Here is a 17,657-nt window from a genome sequence, read left to right on the forward strand (position 1 = left end):
TGACGCAGTGGTGGAAGCTGTATGGCAGAGTGTCCTTGAGGATTCATCTGCCGCTACCCGTCGTCGCTCTGCTCAACTAGGCATCGCCAGAACATCGCTTCAGAAGATTCTGAAACTGGATTTAAAAATGTTTCCATACAAGATCCAAATGGTCCAAGCTTTACTACCCCAGGATACTCAGCAGCACCTGCAGAATGCCATTCAATTTCAACACCTAGCCAGAGATAACAACAACTTTTTGAACAACTTGATAATGAGTTGATGAGGCCCATTTTCATTTAAATGGGTACATCAACAAACAAAACTGCAGATTTTGGGGTACTGAGAATCCCAAGGAATTATATCAGCATCAATTGCATCCCAAAAATGCACTGTTTGGTGCGGTGTTATGGCTGAAAGAGTTATTGGCCCCCTATTTCTTTGAAAATGAGGAAGGTCAGCCAGAAAGAATCAACGGGGCCCTGTATAGGACAATGAAAATTTTTTATGCCCAGTGGTCGAAGATAATCAGGAGGTATGGTTCCAAGAGGATGGTGCTACTGTGCACACTGCCAGGGCGACGATGGACCTCCTGCAAGAAATTTTCAGTGAACGAATAATTTCAAAAAATGCTGAATTTGTTTTGCCGCCGCGTTCCCCTGATTTGACGGCTCCAGACTTCTTTTTGTGGGGCTACTTGAAAGAATGGGTTTATGTAAATAAACTCGAACAATTCAAGAACTTAAGGAAAACATTCGAGTCGAAATCCGATGTTTATGACCTGAAACCTTGCGTATGGTCATGGAAAATGCTGTGGAAAGAGCATGTATTTGTGAGCAGGGAATTGGTGGTCATTTGAGGGATGTTGTTTTTTCACACATAATACTAAAAAAATCCATTAATTATATTTCCAAATAAAATAATAAAAAATTTAAAAAAAACGTGTGGTTGTAAAAGTTATTTTTGCTTTATATCATTCAGTCTTTCAGTGGCCATCATTCAGTCTTTCAGTGGCCATCATTCAGTCTTTCAGTGGCCATCATTCAGTGTTTTATATCATTCAGTCTTTCAGTCTCTCGTGGAATTAGAATTTGATATTCGCTTTTGCTGGATCCCAAGCCACATTGGGATCCAGGGAAATGAATTAGATGATACTGCTGCCAAATCAGCCATTTCCCTGGATAATCATTGCCTGTCAGTCCCCTATACAGACTACAGGCAAATAATATGCTCTAGATTACATTCCCAATAGCAAGATTCCTGGCACACACGGGCTATAAATAAACTACATCACATTAAGCCTGTAATCACGAAATGGCAGTCCAGTCTATGCAGGGTTCGAAGAGACGAAGTTGTTCTTGCTCGGCTCCGCATAGATCATAGTCATCTAACACATTCCTTTTTGCTGAGGGTGGATGACCCACCTATGTGCAAGATGTGTAAAGTTATTTTAACCATCAGTCATATTTTTATAGAATGTCCTGTTTTTATAGAAGCCCAACGCTTGTGTTTTACCGCTTTTAATAATTTGACTGAACCATTTACACTCAGTCAGATAATAGATGACAGAGACAATATGTCCGACGTTTTTAACTTTTTACAATCTATTAATTTGTATACAAATATCTAATATTAATTAACAATCTATTAATTTGTATACAAAGATACTAAGTTTTATACTTTATATGCTTTTACTTTATACCTTTTTTACATAATAGTTAATTGCTTGACGTGGTAGCCTAGGCTACCAAAATGTTAAGTTGCCTCTTAAATTTGACTTGGCGCATTATGGCCTTAGCTGCTAATGTGCCATTAAAAATCAAATAAAATGAAATCAGTTCCACTGTACAATGCTAGGCAATAATTTGGTTTGGCTGAGGATGATTCCTCTGACTGTTTTTTGTATGCAGGGCATTTTTTTCATGGTCTTTTTTGGGAATAAGAGGCATCCAGTATCCATACCGTCGTTGGCATGGCTGAGGAGGGCAGAACTACCCCAAAGCCTATATTCTTGCATCAAAACTACCTCTCAAATAGAAGAGTTGTTGTTAAGACACCCTTTGCCAAACTTGAATGACAAATACATAGGGGTTGCCTGCAGGGCTCTATGCTTGGGTCTCTCCTCTGGAACTATGTGCTATATGAATTTCTGGCCATGGATCTGGGGGATGTCCGAGTTTTTTTTTTTTTTTTTATATGAACCCCAAACATGAGAGGTATTCGAACCTATAGTACTTAGCACCGTGCTTGGGTTGAAGTGCAGGCCTTTGCTGCTGATCTTAACTTGCTCATAGCTGGAAACTCTAGGGTGCAGATTGAAACTGCTGCCAACAACCCTGTGACTGTTCTGCAACACTGGACCAAGCTATATCGTCTACAAATATCACTAATCAAAACTTGATCCATCTTGCTAAAAGGGCATCTTGCCCCAACAATGTTGCCGCTAATCAAAATACAGGACAAAACCATTAAACTAACGACTGAACTAAAATACTTGGGCATCACCCTGGACAGAAGCCTCACATTCTAATACATCTTAAAAAATCTACCGAAGAAAATGAAAACCTATGCAGCGATGATAAATAGAGTGGCAAGAAAAGACTTGGGGCTGAAGAGGCGCGCCTTTGCCCACTTATACAAAGCTGTATTCATCCCTGCGGTGACTTATGCCTCTGGAGTCTGGTTCAACAAAGCCACGACTGTAGTAAATTCTAGAAAGCTTTTCACCATCCAGAGACCGGTGCTACTCACCATGACAAGAGCTTGCCACACAGTCTCCACCCCAGCACTACAAGTGATGACAGGAAGGTCCTACTGCGACAAACAGGAAAACCTCAAGTTTGTGACCTCAAAACACCTAGAGAAACAGCAACTACAAACAGCTTCCTGTCAACCCAACAGTTGACTCAAAAACCACAAGTAACCACAAGAATTAGTGACAACCGGCACTGCACACTTGACTTAAACCAGAGATGAGACAAAAGGAAATTGATCCCAAGGAAAGGACAGTCATACTTGACTAAACACATGTATGTGACCAGCACCACAAGAAAAGGACAACCAAGATATTGGAACAAAGACCAGGACTACAGCTAATCGCTGTCTAAGCCGTAAGCCGATCCAGGATGGACACCTAGCCCAGCCTGCTTCCAACCCCTATCTCTGGCAGGGGGAAGTAACTAACAAGGATCATCTCTTCAGTTGACCCCTTATACTTCTGCTCCCCAGTCTTCAGCCTCCCATTCCACCCACTATTATCTTTCATCTAGCATCAAAATTTTGCTCGACCTATTAGGCCTTTTAACACATCTTTCTAGCATTCAACACCAACCAGAAATTTCTTAACAGCAATCTCATTAAGCATTAATATCAAATGTGTGAATTTTTTTCTTTTATTTTTTTGGTCCTAGCCACTGAAATCCTTGGAAACTAGGTAGCAGGACCTGCCAGAGCAACTTGTGATATTGGACACACCCGGCTGGCCTCCACGTGTCGAGGTATGGGCAATGTCAGCCCCACTAGGGGCCTGGTGGTCAATAAGCCAGACAAACAATGGGCACAACACATCACACTGGACAGACACGGCCCACACACTTTCAAGTCTCTGGCTTGACAGTGTGCTGTCCTCGATACAGCGAACACATGCAGGGATGGGAGAAATCCCAGGTACTGTCTCACACAAATATACCTTACATACAGTCTTCCACTGTCATTGCCATGGAATTCTAGGATAGGTTCTTCATAATCTTGGTGTATATCCACTTCCATAGTGTTGGTGGGTGGTTCAGTTTTCTTACAGTCTACTGGTTTAATTTTTTTGTCTTTGAGACCATTGGAGTATCAGTTGGAATACTAATTGGGGTGTTGGTGGCATTGCTGGTTTTCGTTTTAGAATTATCTTTTCCTGTGATTGATAAAGTTAGCACTAGCATTAGTAGAGGCATTTGATGCAAGAAAGCAAGCTTATGCAGCATCAGCCAAAAAAAAAAAAAACAAAAAAAAACCACTTCCACTTCACCCCTCTGTTCGTTCAAAATACCTGTCCAGGTGAGCCTTAAACTTATTTAGGCTATCAACTTCCACGACAAGGGATGGAAGTCTGTTCCACCAACCAACCACCCGCTGGCTAAGGGCAAATTTCTGCACGTCTATCCTACATCTGTCTTTCCTCAATTTGAATTTATGCTCTCTTAGGTGATTATTCTGAGCAAGAAGAAGAATCCCATCAGCATTGAGCATGCTCAAACCATTCAAGGCTTTATACACCTCTATCAGATCACCTTGCTGGTGCCTAGTCTCCAGACACTGTAATTTGCAAAACTTAAGCCTTTCTTCGTAAGAGCACCCCTTTGTTCCATTCACTAATCTTGTTGCCCTTCTCTGTACTCGTTCCAGCAGCTCTACATCTTTCTTGAAATGAGGCCTCCAGACCTGTATACAGTACTCTAGGTGTGGCCTGACCATTGCCTTATACAAGGGAATAATCACCTCCTTATCCCTGCTAGAAAAATTCCTATATATCATTGACAATACACCATGAGCTACTCTTGCAGCCCGTCTGCACTGATAGAGAACTTCATATCTGCCTGCACAACCAACCCCATGTCCCTTTCATTCTCTACCACTGTCAGTGTAGTACCACAGAGTTGATATGTTGCTCTGGGGTTGCTGTTTCCCATATGTAGTACTTTACATTTGCCAATGTTAAATTTCATTTTCCTCCTCTCAGCCCAACTGCTCAACTTTTGCAGATCCTGTTGCAGCAGCACAGCGTCAGTAGTATCCTTGACAACCGTGCCAACCTTCGTATCGTCTGCAAACTTGAACATTAAGCTTGATATACCATCATCAATATCATTTATAAATACGGAAAACAATAATGGACCCAACACTGAACCCTGAGGGACTCCACTAATAACATTAGTCCACGATGAGCATTGTCCATTGATTACAACTCTGTCTTCTCTCCCTCAACCATCCCTTTATCCATAGCAGCAATTTGCCTCCAATGCCACACTCTGCTGCACAATTTGTGCAGCAGTCTTCCATGTGCAACAGTATTAAAAGCTTTTCTAAGATCCAAGTATATAATATCAAAGTTATTCCCTGCATCCAGTTCTTTTGTGACTGCATCATAGTATCCAATCAAATTGTTCAGGAAAGACTTCCCCTTAACAAAACCATGCTGTGTCCGAGCTATAACTGAAGTCTTGTCTAGATGATCCTGCAGTGCTTCTTTAACCAGTGCTCCATTAATTTTCCTGCAACAGAAGTTAAACTCACAGGTCTATAATTACTTGTGTCAGCATTTGATCCTGCTTTGTGAATTGGGGTCACATTTGCACATCTCCAGTCTGTGGGTACCTCCCCCGAGTCCAAGGAAGCTCTCATAATTATGGCTAAGGGTTTGCTTACTTCCTTTGCTGCCTCCTTTAATATAACTGGATAGATCCCATCTATCCCAGGTGCCTTTCTTGTGTTTATCTTCAACAATTTCTCCTCCACTTTACTCTCAGTTATTACAAGATTCTCTAGCTTACTGCCAGAGTTGAATACACCTCTGGCATTCCCCTCACTGAATAACTTCGCATGTGTGAATGTCGATGCAAAATATTCATTTAGATTGTTAGCTACCTGAGCAGGATCATCAACAGTTGAAGCATCGATACCAAGTGGACCAATGTGATTCATTCCCCTCCTTCTAGAGTTTACATAAGTAAAGAACTCTTTGCTGTTTTTCTTTGCATCCCTTGCCAAAGATTTCTCGTAATCTGCCTTCACCTGCCTAACCTCCTTTTTAACTTGGTTACAGATCAACTTGTATCTATCATAGGCTTCTGTGTCACGTGTTAATTTTTATGTATCCCATTCATTTTTCTTCTCTGCCATATGTCTCATTAGTTCAATTAGACCTTGAACAATATTTCTTAGTTGGTATGTAAAGCCTAGTAGCTTCCAAGATAAGTTCTTTGAATGCTTCCCATTTTGAATTTGCTGTTGGTAACATCATCAGTTGGTCCCACTGTATAGAATTTAAATACTGTCTCAGTCCATCGTAATAGCCTTTACGAAAGCAATAACCCTTCCCTTTACCCCTAATGGTAGTTACCTCTTTGAGTAAATCCCACTTCAGCACACCGTGATCACTGCCACCTAGTGGTTCATTTATCTGCAGATTCTTAATGCATGAAGAATCACTACTGATAATCAAATCAAGAGTATTACTCCCTCTAGTTGCCTCCCGAACATGCTGATGTAGAAAACAATCATCCAATAAATCCACAAAAGCCTTGCTAGTGTGTGAGTGACCAGCCCCCAAATTCCAGTCAATATCTGGGAAATTAAAATCCCCCATTATAAGACTCTCTGATTTACTGGCCCACTCTATTTCCCTGTACAGTTTCTTATACTCATCAGAGTCATTAGGCCTATAGCACACTCGTACCCTCAATTTGGATCTCCCTATGCTTATGTCACACCAAACTGACTCGACACTGCACTGTCCAGCGATGTCGACTGGCTTCACTTCTTTGGATTTTATGTGTTTCTTAACTAATAGCATTACCCCTCCTCCCTTCCTATCCTGTCTATCCTTTCTGTAGGTGTTGTACTCCCGAAATTCCAGTTCTGCATTCCTTATATCTGTGTGACATCATGTCTCTGATATCCCAACAATATCTGCCTTTGATGTTTTGAGCAATACCTCAAATTCATCAAATTTATTTACTAAACTCCTAGCATTGGTGTACACGCAAGTATACATGCACCTGTTTCTATTCTTAGCTACCCTAACACAACGCATGTGTTTACTTGTACCGCAATGACTTCCAGCAGTCTCTGAAATATCCTGAATCTTGTTTTTCAGGCTTCTACTCATTCCAATAGAAGCAGTGCAAGAATCTCTTTCACCTGTGCCAGTGGCTACTGTTAATCTATTAGTCTTTGTCTCCCCCTAAACTAGCAGTTTTACGACCCACCTAAAACTGCCTCGATAGCATCAGCAAATATTCTTGCACCCTTTCTATTTAAGTGTATCCCATCCCTGTAGAAGCAGTCTCTCCTGTTAACAAGTACAGTCCAGGCTACAAAAAATTCTATCCCTTGAGCCTTTGCACAATCTTTCCAGGGCCAAATTGATCTACAAGGCTCTCATATACTCCCTCCTATCGTGTCTGGGCAGAATTGCAGACACTTTCAAATTCAACCCTAATTCACGGCTTTTTTTCAACAGTGACCTGTACTTTTTAATTAATTCTGCTGGTCTCCTCTTGATATCATTAGTGCCATCCTAAGTTGCTTTAACCTAATTAGCTAGTGAGATGTTGGGTGGTATTGACACATCTGTTTAAACTGCAGTTGTATGAAAACTTCGGGTGCGAGCGGGAGAGGTGTATTGCTGAAAAAAAGTGGTACCGAATGCTCGTCAATTAACTACAAATAGTTACCTATGCTGTTTTCATTTGTAAAAATAAATAAGTTAAAGATTAGAATATTTGTTTATTTATAACAATAAATGAAAAAAACAAAAACAAAAACTCCAAAATAATATAAAAATTACTGTTCAGAAGAATCATATAAATTCCCATACAGGATTGATTATGTATTCTTGTGTGACTGCCCTTTTTGTTTGTTGGTCAACAGTAGAACGATGAAACCACAACCAAGTTCGGACATAAAAATTTGGATTCCATAATTCTAATGGTGGACCGTGTAGTTTAATAAACAAGAAATTTGCCATTGTTGGATCTGTTTATCTAGCACATTGTACTTTAAGAAACGTTCAAGTTTCATTGCGAAATTTATATTTTTGTTTCCCCGTAATCAGTTAAGAGGCTTCGTTCTGGGAACCTATTAATTGAAAGAAAAATGACAGGCACTCATGGCAATGAGCACCTACTCTGAGGGGAGGAATACTGATTACCATGGCACACACAGAACACTAAATTTATCACCTGAGAGTCAGACCTCCTTGAGGTTACTGAGGAGGAAATTGCCCTGAACTAAATCCACAGGGAGTGGTAGCCATAAAAAGATTTTCCATACGAAAGGATGGATAGTTAGTACCAACTAGAAACCTCATCCTTACATTTAACTCTTCAACATCCTCTAACTCGATAAAAGCTGGGTACACAAATTGCAGTATAACGCCATACATCCTAAACTTACTGTGATGTTTTAAATGCCAAAAATATTAGCATTCACAGATGACTTGCCATGGAGCAGCTGCCTGTCCTCATTTGCAAAAGACCATGAAAGCACTACATGTACAGCCACCAAGTCCACTTGCATTAACTGCACAAGTGAGTTAACTTGTGGCTTGCATAATCCAGGGCATGCCAGTGGCAGAAAGAGAAAAACGAGATCCAAAGTCTGAAGATAGTTGTTGTTGTTATTTTGGTTTTTAGGAGCATTAGCAACTAAGGCCATATTGCTCCGGTGCGGTGGTCATTCCCTGACCTTTCCGCATCCTCCGTATTTGGTGGTGACGGGCTTGAACCCTGGTCTAATCAAGAAGTGTGTGCTATGCACTGCTGCTCCTTCCCACCTGGCTACGGAGGCACCTGTCTGAAGATAGACCTGAATGTATCCTATCAGGAGACAAGGAAAGCAATCAAGCCAATAAATAGTAAAAAGTCTATATATGTAGAGAAAGTTGCAGGGAAAGATTCCATTGCAATGCAAATTGATTAGTTAATCCCACCAAAAGAGTCATTCACTCTTTTTGCACACTGTTTATTGAGTTCTCAAAAAATCCACACAAAAAACAGTCAGATGCCACGCTAATATCAATAACTCACAGTGCTCCACACTACTGAAACCAAGTGGTTATGAAAAGCCACAAAAACCAGAAGAACCATCCAATAACACAAGAAAAGATGGATGTCAAAGACAAGGAGGTACCAGATGACTCAGTCCTGGAACTCTCTGCAGATTAAGAAGAAGAAACAGATAAGGCCAATGCCCATTCTTTCCAAAGAAAGAGAAATCCAAGTCTGAAAAAATATAGCCCTCAGCCCTTCAAAAGCCATCAAGACCCTGCTGTATAAGCACAAGCCAACTTGCTTTTGCTTACAGAAGACCTATTTAAAGGCAAATGAGAACCCTCACTTGCGCAACTGTAATTATTTGTAAAGACAGAGCTGGGGTTGGACCTGCCAGTGGAGAAGTAGCCATCCTTGGAGGTAACCATACCCCTTACAAGCTATGCCACTTACCCCCAATGTAGAGGCGATAGCAGCTTGTCTAACAGTTTGATCAGTAATTTGATTATTGAACACAAGAAACTGGGTACTTTAGATGATACAGTCTAAATAAATAAATATTTTTATCTGCTGGGTAATCAAATACTTACTGAGTGCAGATGCTCAACTGTAAATAACTTTCTGTTGATGTTTTATCCAATAGAGCATTAAGGAAGAAAGCTGGAGATTCACCTGATACAGCCAAATTAAATGTCCATGAAATCTACAAGACATGTTGACATTAAAAATGCTAAATTAGTTTTAGTGCAATGCTTCAAGCTGTGGAAAAAAAAAATGTATAACTAATGTATGGTTAGTGGTAATATTATACATATTATACATAGATATAGTGAAATGAAATGGATGAATTACTGATATAATATAATGAAATGAGATAAGATAATGTATAATGAAAGACATTCACAGTATAAGATACTGTGAAGGGATTCACAGTATCTTATACTGTGAATCCCTTCACAATGAGTTTTCTCCACTCATGCATCTCATATAAGTAGCACTTCTCCAGAAGAGAAGTAAACAGGCAACCCCAATATAACGTGGTACTTCTACAAAATGATTGATAAATTATGACAATCCTCGCATAACTACCGCACTCGTACTTATACATTGGTGTTCAAAGAAAGTGCATCATCTAGGAATTTTCACATTTCTAACCCTTTTTTGCAATGGTATGTTACATTGACTACCATCACAAATAGAAATATAAAAAAAGATATTTATTAATAGTTAAGGCAAAGCTAAGTAATATTTGACAGGTGCTCTCAAAATATTCCAAAATGAGCATTTGCAACCTTTATACAACACGACAATTTGGTAAACACGACAATTATAGCTGAAATATAATCAGAAGCCCTCAATTTGCTTCAGTTTATCATTTTAAATGGAAAACAAAATGAAAAGTTCACTAGGTGTAAACTAATATTTAGTTGAAATGCCACTGGCCCTTATGACAGCAGCACAGCGTGTTGGACAATTATATGGCCAGAGTCAGTTTATTCAGGAAATATGATTGAACTGGCAGTAAATGGAATCGGTGAAATAGTAGAACTTCCTAAGTTGGTAGGAGGGGGAAGGTTTTGATGATATGACTACTTAAGACATCCAAGAATTACTGGTAGAAAAAAAGGCTACTAAGGCGGATTTAGTGGAAATGGCATTGGAAGTAAACCAAATCAACTTGGGGATGATAGCACAGATGAAAATTCTGAAGTTTCAAATTTTACACTAGAAAGCATATCATCATCAAACTCTAAAGGCTTCACCTTGTTGCTGCAACTATACATCTCTGTCTACTGCTGAACGTTTCATTTCCTCATATCCCATAAAGTTCATTTTCCTCATTAGGTTTTCCAAAATTTTCTCCCTTGGTCATCCCCTTACTTTCTTTCCCAATATTTTTCCTCCTTCTGAGATATTCACTAAAAATTTGTTATGTCTTAGGGTGCGTCCTAAAAATTTAGATTGTCTTTTTGCCGCCGTCATGAGTAGCTGCCGCTTTTCTTGCATCTGGTTCAAGACAGATTCGTTGGATCGTTGCTCGGTCCAGCTAATCCTCAACATCCTCCTCCAGACCCACATTTCCAATGCCTTCAGTCTCTTGATATCTTGCTTATATAATGCCCAGGTTTTACTTCCATACAGCAGCACACTCCAAACGAATGACTTAGCAAACTTTTTCCCGGTCTCCCTGTTGATGTGTCTGCTGGTTAGAATATTTTGCTTGTTACTGAAAGCTTTCTTGGCAGGGGTAATTTTTCTTCTGATCTCTGTAGTGCACCGGTTGTCCTGGGTAATTAAATTCCCCAAATAACAAAACTGTTTCACTTGTTCCACTTTGTTGTTCCCCATTTTAATGTTTGTTTGTTTGTTTGTTCATTTGTTCATCATTCTTGGTGACAGCAAGTATTTTAGTCTTTTGTGCATTTATTTTTATATGTGAATCTTGTAGCCTTAATGATAGCCTTTCCAACATCTTACACAGCTAATAATGCTATGTCGTCTGCAAATCTGATGCAGTGAATCTGTTGTCCATTAATCTTAATACCCTTTACTTCCTGCTTTATTTTTGTTATGGATTTCTCGATGAACATGTTGAAAAGGTACGGGGGATAAAGAGCAACCCTGCCTCACACCTCTCCTGATCCTTGCTTCCTTTATGGTACCATTAATATCTATTTCAGTACATTGTGTCTTTTACAGATGCAGGATAAGCCTTCAAAGTTTTTCATGACTCTGAACAACTCTTCCAATTTACGTTATCAAAGACTTTTTGTATATCAACAAAAGCAGTGTATGTTCTCCTATTCATTTCCATTCATCTTTAAAGAATTGTTTTCATTGCTAGAAGCAATGTCCCTTGTCAAGTTCTGAAGTCAAACTGATCTTGATCGATGACCTTTTCTATTCTTTTCTTGATCCTGTTCTTCACTACATTCAAGATGATTTTGGATGCATGGAACAGTAGGGTTATAGTCCTGTAATTAGCATAGTCATTAGCATTTCCTTTCTTTGGAAGAGTGATTGTTCTGCTTTTATTAAAGTCATCTGAGATTTCACCACTTTCATAGATTTTTTGTATCACTTGATAAAGCCCTATCTTTCATGTCTCCTCCCATATTCTTGGGTTGCTCTGCCTGGACATTGTCTGGTCCTGCTGCTTTCTTGTTCCTTAATTGACTTAATGCTCACAAATTCACTCCTTGTAATTGTTGGGCCTTTAGAGTCCTCTTCCACCTTGTCTTCTGTTTCAATATAGTCATTCTCATCAATTGTTTCTTCTCCACAGTAGAGTTCTTCTAGATATTCCTTCCAGTGCTCACCAATTTCCTCTGGGTCCATCAGTAGGTTCCTTTGTTTGTCTTTAATCATCGTGCTCCTCGTTTTGGGATTGTACTGTAATGACTTAATCCTTCTATATGCTTTGTCTGTTCTTCCCTTTGTCAAATCCTCATCAATTTCTTCTGCCATTTTATTCATCCAGTCTTGTTTTGCTTCCTGACTTGGTTGTAATTAGGTTCTTTGTGTATCTATAGTTCTCTTGACACTCCTCTGTGGGTACGTCTTTGTATGAGTTCTAGTATTTTTTCCGTGATCCATGGTTTCCTTGGACCAAAGCTCCTCCTTCCTAATGTCTCCTGCGTTAATTTTAATATACCTTGCTTTATCAAATCCCAGTTGATTTCTCCCGTTATGTTAGCTATGATTTCATTTGTTTTCTCTTCATAATTCCTCTTAGCATGTTCATATTTTAATTTATCCAAATCCCATGTAGTCCTTCCAATTCATTTGAATTTCTTAAATGTAAGATTGCACTTTGCCATCACGAGACAGTGGTCACTGTCAACTTCTGCTCCAGGATAACCGTGGCTCAACTTAATTTGGTTGCAGTATCTTGTCTTGACTAGTATGTAATCAATTTGATAGCATTGTATATCACCTGGTGCTCTCCAGGTGTACGTTCTTCTCTGTGGTACTTCAAATAATGTATTGGTTGTCACAATATCGTACTGTTCACAGAAGTCGAGCAGCCTGTCGCTTCTGCTATTCCTGTTTCCCAGTCCAAAAAGAAAGCATATGGGAAGGCATAAAACTTAGCCGAGCAATTAGAATCTTATTTCCTGAAAAAGGCCTCTGAGGTTGGGAAAATTCATATTTTAGCATTAAATCAGCTCACACACCAACCATAAGAATAAGTATTTACTGTAACTAAAATATTTACATATTAAAATAAAATAAAATAAATATTTACAAAAACTGCTATTATATTAAATTAAATTAAATACATGTAAAAACATTAAAACTGTGATAAAATCCTTGAGATAAAATACACTAAAATAAATCGGATTAAAAGCGATAAAAACAAAATTCTCTGGAGCTTTCGGAAGCATCGGCTTCCTTCCTCAGCAGTAACAAAACTTCCTGCAGCACGTCCATATATAACAGGCTCACGGTACCTATACACGTGGTGCAGTCGGCGCATGGTCTGAACTGGAAGTGGAAATAGCTCGGGAACGTGTTAAGCAAAACCGTTCATCCATACTTAGGATGATAGTTTCAAACAGAGGATGCATACGCATACCTCTGTCCCTATTCATAATATTGTGGTCGGATGAACAGATTCGTAGGCTCTCGAGCCATTTACGGTTCCAGAACCCATGCGCTCGATCCACGATAACCGCATCCTCTGGAGAAATTTGATGCTGCTTCTCCCAAAAATGTTCGGCCACAGCAGACTTATTGTAATCATCGGTTTTTATAGCATTTGCATGCTCCCCCAGACGATCCTTGAGCCGTCGTTTTGTCTCGCCCACATAACATTCCCCACAATCCTTCGACTGAAAGGAGCACAAAGTTCAAAAGGGAGCTTCAAAAATACTTAGCTCCATACCATGAAATTTATAACGATCTATCAAGCAAAAGAAAACAAACCCAGATTACTGATTTTTTAAAGAGAGCAGAAGATACACATCTAGATGCTGCAGAAAAAAGTTTAGAAGGTGAAGAAAATTAAATGAATGTACATTACTGACATATATGTATCACAGTTTGTAAGACATTTGTTCAGTTATTACTGTTTTTAATAAATATTAAGTTTCCGATAGTTATACAAAAATGTGTATTTTTGTTAGCTTTTGGAACATACCCACCATTTTGTGATGGTTTTTAGTCCCGTATAACACAGTTTCACACTGCACTAGATTTAATAGGAACCGAACTACCATGTTATACGAGTGATACCTATACTGCTATTTATTCTGAGTTGGGTGCCAATTCATCATGGATGAAGTAAATGAAAAGGGTAATTCACTATGGAATTTACAATATAAGATGACTTTTATGTAACCTTTTTTGCTTTTGTTATAGCTAATATAGTATAATGCTGTTGCACTGTCTGTGTGTTAATTAAAAATACAATACAGAACATGATTTAAAAACTCACACGATACTCTATTTAGAAGCTTCCTTTTTTACCAACAGATTCCATTGACATGAGACAGCTGTATAATACTTAAATGCATCTTATCTTCAAACAAAATTCATTTTACAACTACTGAAGTCTGAATAAAGAATTCTCATGCTTTTGAAAAGGAATAAGGGTAAAATTAACTGTGTCAGCTCTCCCATTTTTATTAGAGTGAATTTGTTTTTCTTTACCCGCTTATCCAAGTGTGCAGATGCTGCTGAAGGGTGATTATGAAGTATTTTTTAAATTTTTTTCTATTTTCATGATAAACCATGCTGACAATCTCATTTAATTCTGTTTTATAATATTTTTATTAATTTATAAAAATATTTTTTAGTTATTTTAATTATCATAAAAGAACTTATGTTGATTATATAATCTAGACTAATTTTTAAAGACTGCATCTGGGCTAATTTAAGAATTAAGAAGAATATTGTTATGTATTACAGCATAATCTCACTTATTTGAAATGGTCTGATTATCTGATCTATCTTGGATAAATAATATTTATAGAAATTAGATTTCTTAACCTTACTTTGAATGCTGACTAAAAGTAGTGTTTAATTTAACACAAAAAATTGCATAAATTACGAGGCAACACAAATACAGTGAAAATAAGCCAACTGTGTTTATTGAATATTAGCATTAGCATTAGTAGAGGCATTTGATGCAAGAAAGCAAGCTTATGCAGCATCAGCCAAAAAAAAATAAAATAAATAATTAAATAAAAAATAACCGCTTCCACTTCACCCCTCTGTTCGTTCAAAATACCTGTCCAGCTGAGCCTTAAACTTATTTAGGCTATCAACTTCCACGACAAGGGATGGAAGTCTGTTCCACCAACCAACCACCCACTGGCTAAAGGCAAATTTTCGCACGTCTATTCTACATCTGTCTTTCCTCAATTTGAATTTATGTCCCCTCAGAATAAGCTGTGATTATTCTGAGCAAGAGGAAGAATCCCATCAGCATTCAGCATGCTCAAACCATTCAAGGCTTTATACACCTCTATCAGATCACCTCGCTGGTGCCTAGTTTTCAGACACTGTAATTTGCGAAACTTAAGCCTTTCTTCGTAAGAGCACCCCTTTGTTCCATTCACTAATCTTGTTGCCCTTCTCTGTACTCATTCCAGCAGCTCTACATCCTTCTTGAAATGAGGCCTCCAGACCTGTATACAGTACTCAAGATGTGGCCTAACCATTGCCTTATACAAGGGAATAATCACCTCCTTATCCCTGCTAGAAAAATTCCTATATATCATTGACAATACACCATGAGCTACTCTTGCAGCCCTTCTGCACTGCTCAGAGAACTTCATACCTGCCTGCACAACCACACAGGTCCCTTTCATTTTCTACCACTGTCAGTGTAGTACCACAGAGTTGATACGTTGCTCTGGGGTTGCTGTTTCCCATATGTAGTAGTTTACATTTGTCAATGTTAAATAAACTTCATTTGCCACCTCTCAGCCCATCTGCTCAACCTTTCCAGATCCTGTTGCAGCAGCATAGTGTCAGTAGTGTCCTTGACAACCCTGCCAACCTTCGTATCGTCTGCAAACATTAAGCTTGATATATCATCATTAATATCATTTATAAATACAGAAAACAATAATGGACCCAATACTGAACCCTGAGGGACTTCACTAATAACATTAGTCCACGATGAGCAGTGTCCATTGATTACCACTCTCTGTCTTCTCCTCCTCAACCACCCCTTTATCCATAGCAGCAATTTGCCTCCAATGCCACACTGCTCCAATTTGTGTAGCAGTCTTCCATGTGCAACAGTATCAAAAGCCTTTCTAAGATCCAAGTATATAATATCAAAGTTATTCCCTGCATCCAGTTCTTTTGTGACTGCATCATAGTATCCAATCAAATTGGTCAGGCAAGACTTCCCCTTAACAAAACAATGCTGTGTCTGAGCTATAACTGAAGTCTTGTCTATATGATCCTGCAGTGCTTCTTTAACCAGTGCCTCCATTAATTTTCCGGGAACAGAAGTTAAACTCACAGGTCTATAATTACTTGTGTCAGCTTTTAATCCTCCTTTGTGAACTGATGTCACATTTGCACATCTCCAGTCTATGGGTACCTCCTCTGAGTCCAAGGAAGCTTTCATAATTATGGCTAAGGGTTTGCTTACTTCCTTTGCTGCCTCCTTTAATATAACTGGATAGATCCCATCCACCCCATGTGCCTTTCTTGTGTTTATCTTCAACAATTTCTCCTCCACATTATTCTCAGTTATTACAAGATTCTCTAGCTTACTGCCAGAGTTGAATACACCTCTGGCATACAAGTGTTTACAAGTGTTATATTTACAAGTGTTAAAAGAAAAATAATTAACAGAAGCAGATCAACTAAGACTGTAGATTAAATTGGTAATCTTATGACATAAATACAACAAATATATTGCATTTTTTAATATTTGAAAAAATCAACCAACACTATCAATTACAGAGGAACTTAAAAAATATATAACATCACCAATTACTAGTGCAGCAAAAGGTTGAGCTTCCACAGTTAATATCTATTACTATAAAAATACAATTATTATATTTTGCTGTAAAACATTAGATGATCTACAGAGATGTAGTTTGCCACCATAGATGATTGGGATTAGCCATAAATACTACAGGAGGTTGAAGGAGAGGATGAAAAAACAGATATTTTCTTGAATAAAATCTACCAGTTTTGTCTCTTACTTGTTTATGCTGTGGTTTAATTTTTTTTTTTTTTTAGCATATATTGTTGTTATTTGTTGTTATTTGGTTTTTAGGAGCATTAGCAACTAAGGCCATATTGCTCCGGGATATGCGGTGGTCATTTCCTGACCTTTCCGCATCCTCCGTATTTGGTGGTGACGGACTCGAACCCCGGTCTAATCAAGAAACATGTGCTACGCACTGCTGCTCCTTCCCACCTGGCTACGGAGGCGCCTTTTAGCATATATAGCTGTATTCTTATTTCTTACATTTATATTACATCTCAGTAGTAAAAATGATTATTTTTCTATAGAATTAATCAGATCATAAATGATCTATACTATGAGCATTTTCTTCAACTAGCACATCACCGTCATTACTACTTAATTGGTGTTTACTTTAGGACTTAAACAACATCAATAATTTCAGAATCAGTAAAGGTTTGGGAAATGGGAGAATTTCTGTCACAGTCAATCCATTCTTTCACTTTGACTTTATTTATTTAAGAACTACTTCACTAGTTTAAACAACTCATTATTTCCATTAGTTTTGTTGAGGTTTTCATAAAACAAATCCATGAAAATCGGTATCACAAGCCTCATCAGTGAACATCATTGCTGTAAAATATTGTGCCAGCACTTTAAAGCTACACTTCAAAAAGGTAGCTTTAAAATGCCTGTAGCAAAAGCACAGTGCAGGAAGCAATTATCTTTTAAGGGTACAAAAGGTGATACTATCG

At 38.4% G+C, this 17,657-nt stretch overlaps 1 protein-coding gene across 2 annotated transcripts in view; it reads right to left on the reverse strand.

Annotated features, from left to right (window-relative positions):
- Nucleotides 1–17,657, reverse strand: part of LOC150079048 (CD109 antigen-like) — a 1,092,235-nt gene that overhangs the window by 95,092 nt on the left and 979,486 nt on the right. For both annotated transcript variants that reach the window (XM_090384122.1, XM_090384121.1), the window contains exon 32: nt 9,332–9,444. In XM_090384122.1, coding sequence (XP_090240248.1) covers nt 9,332–9,444 — 113 coding nt within the window. The remainder of the gene's footprint in view (nt 1–9,331; nt 9,445–17,657) is intronic.

This window comes from Mastigoproctus giganteus, chromosome 10 (assembly GCF_048544385.1).
Source record: "Mastigoproctus giganteus isolate SK-2022 chromosome 10, ASM4854438v1, whole genome shotgun sequence".
NCBI lineage: Eukaryota > Metazoa > Arthropoda > Arachnida > Uropygi > Thelyphonidae > Mastigoproctus > Mastigoproctus giganteus.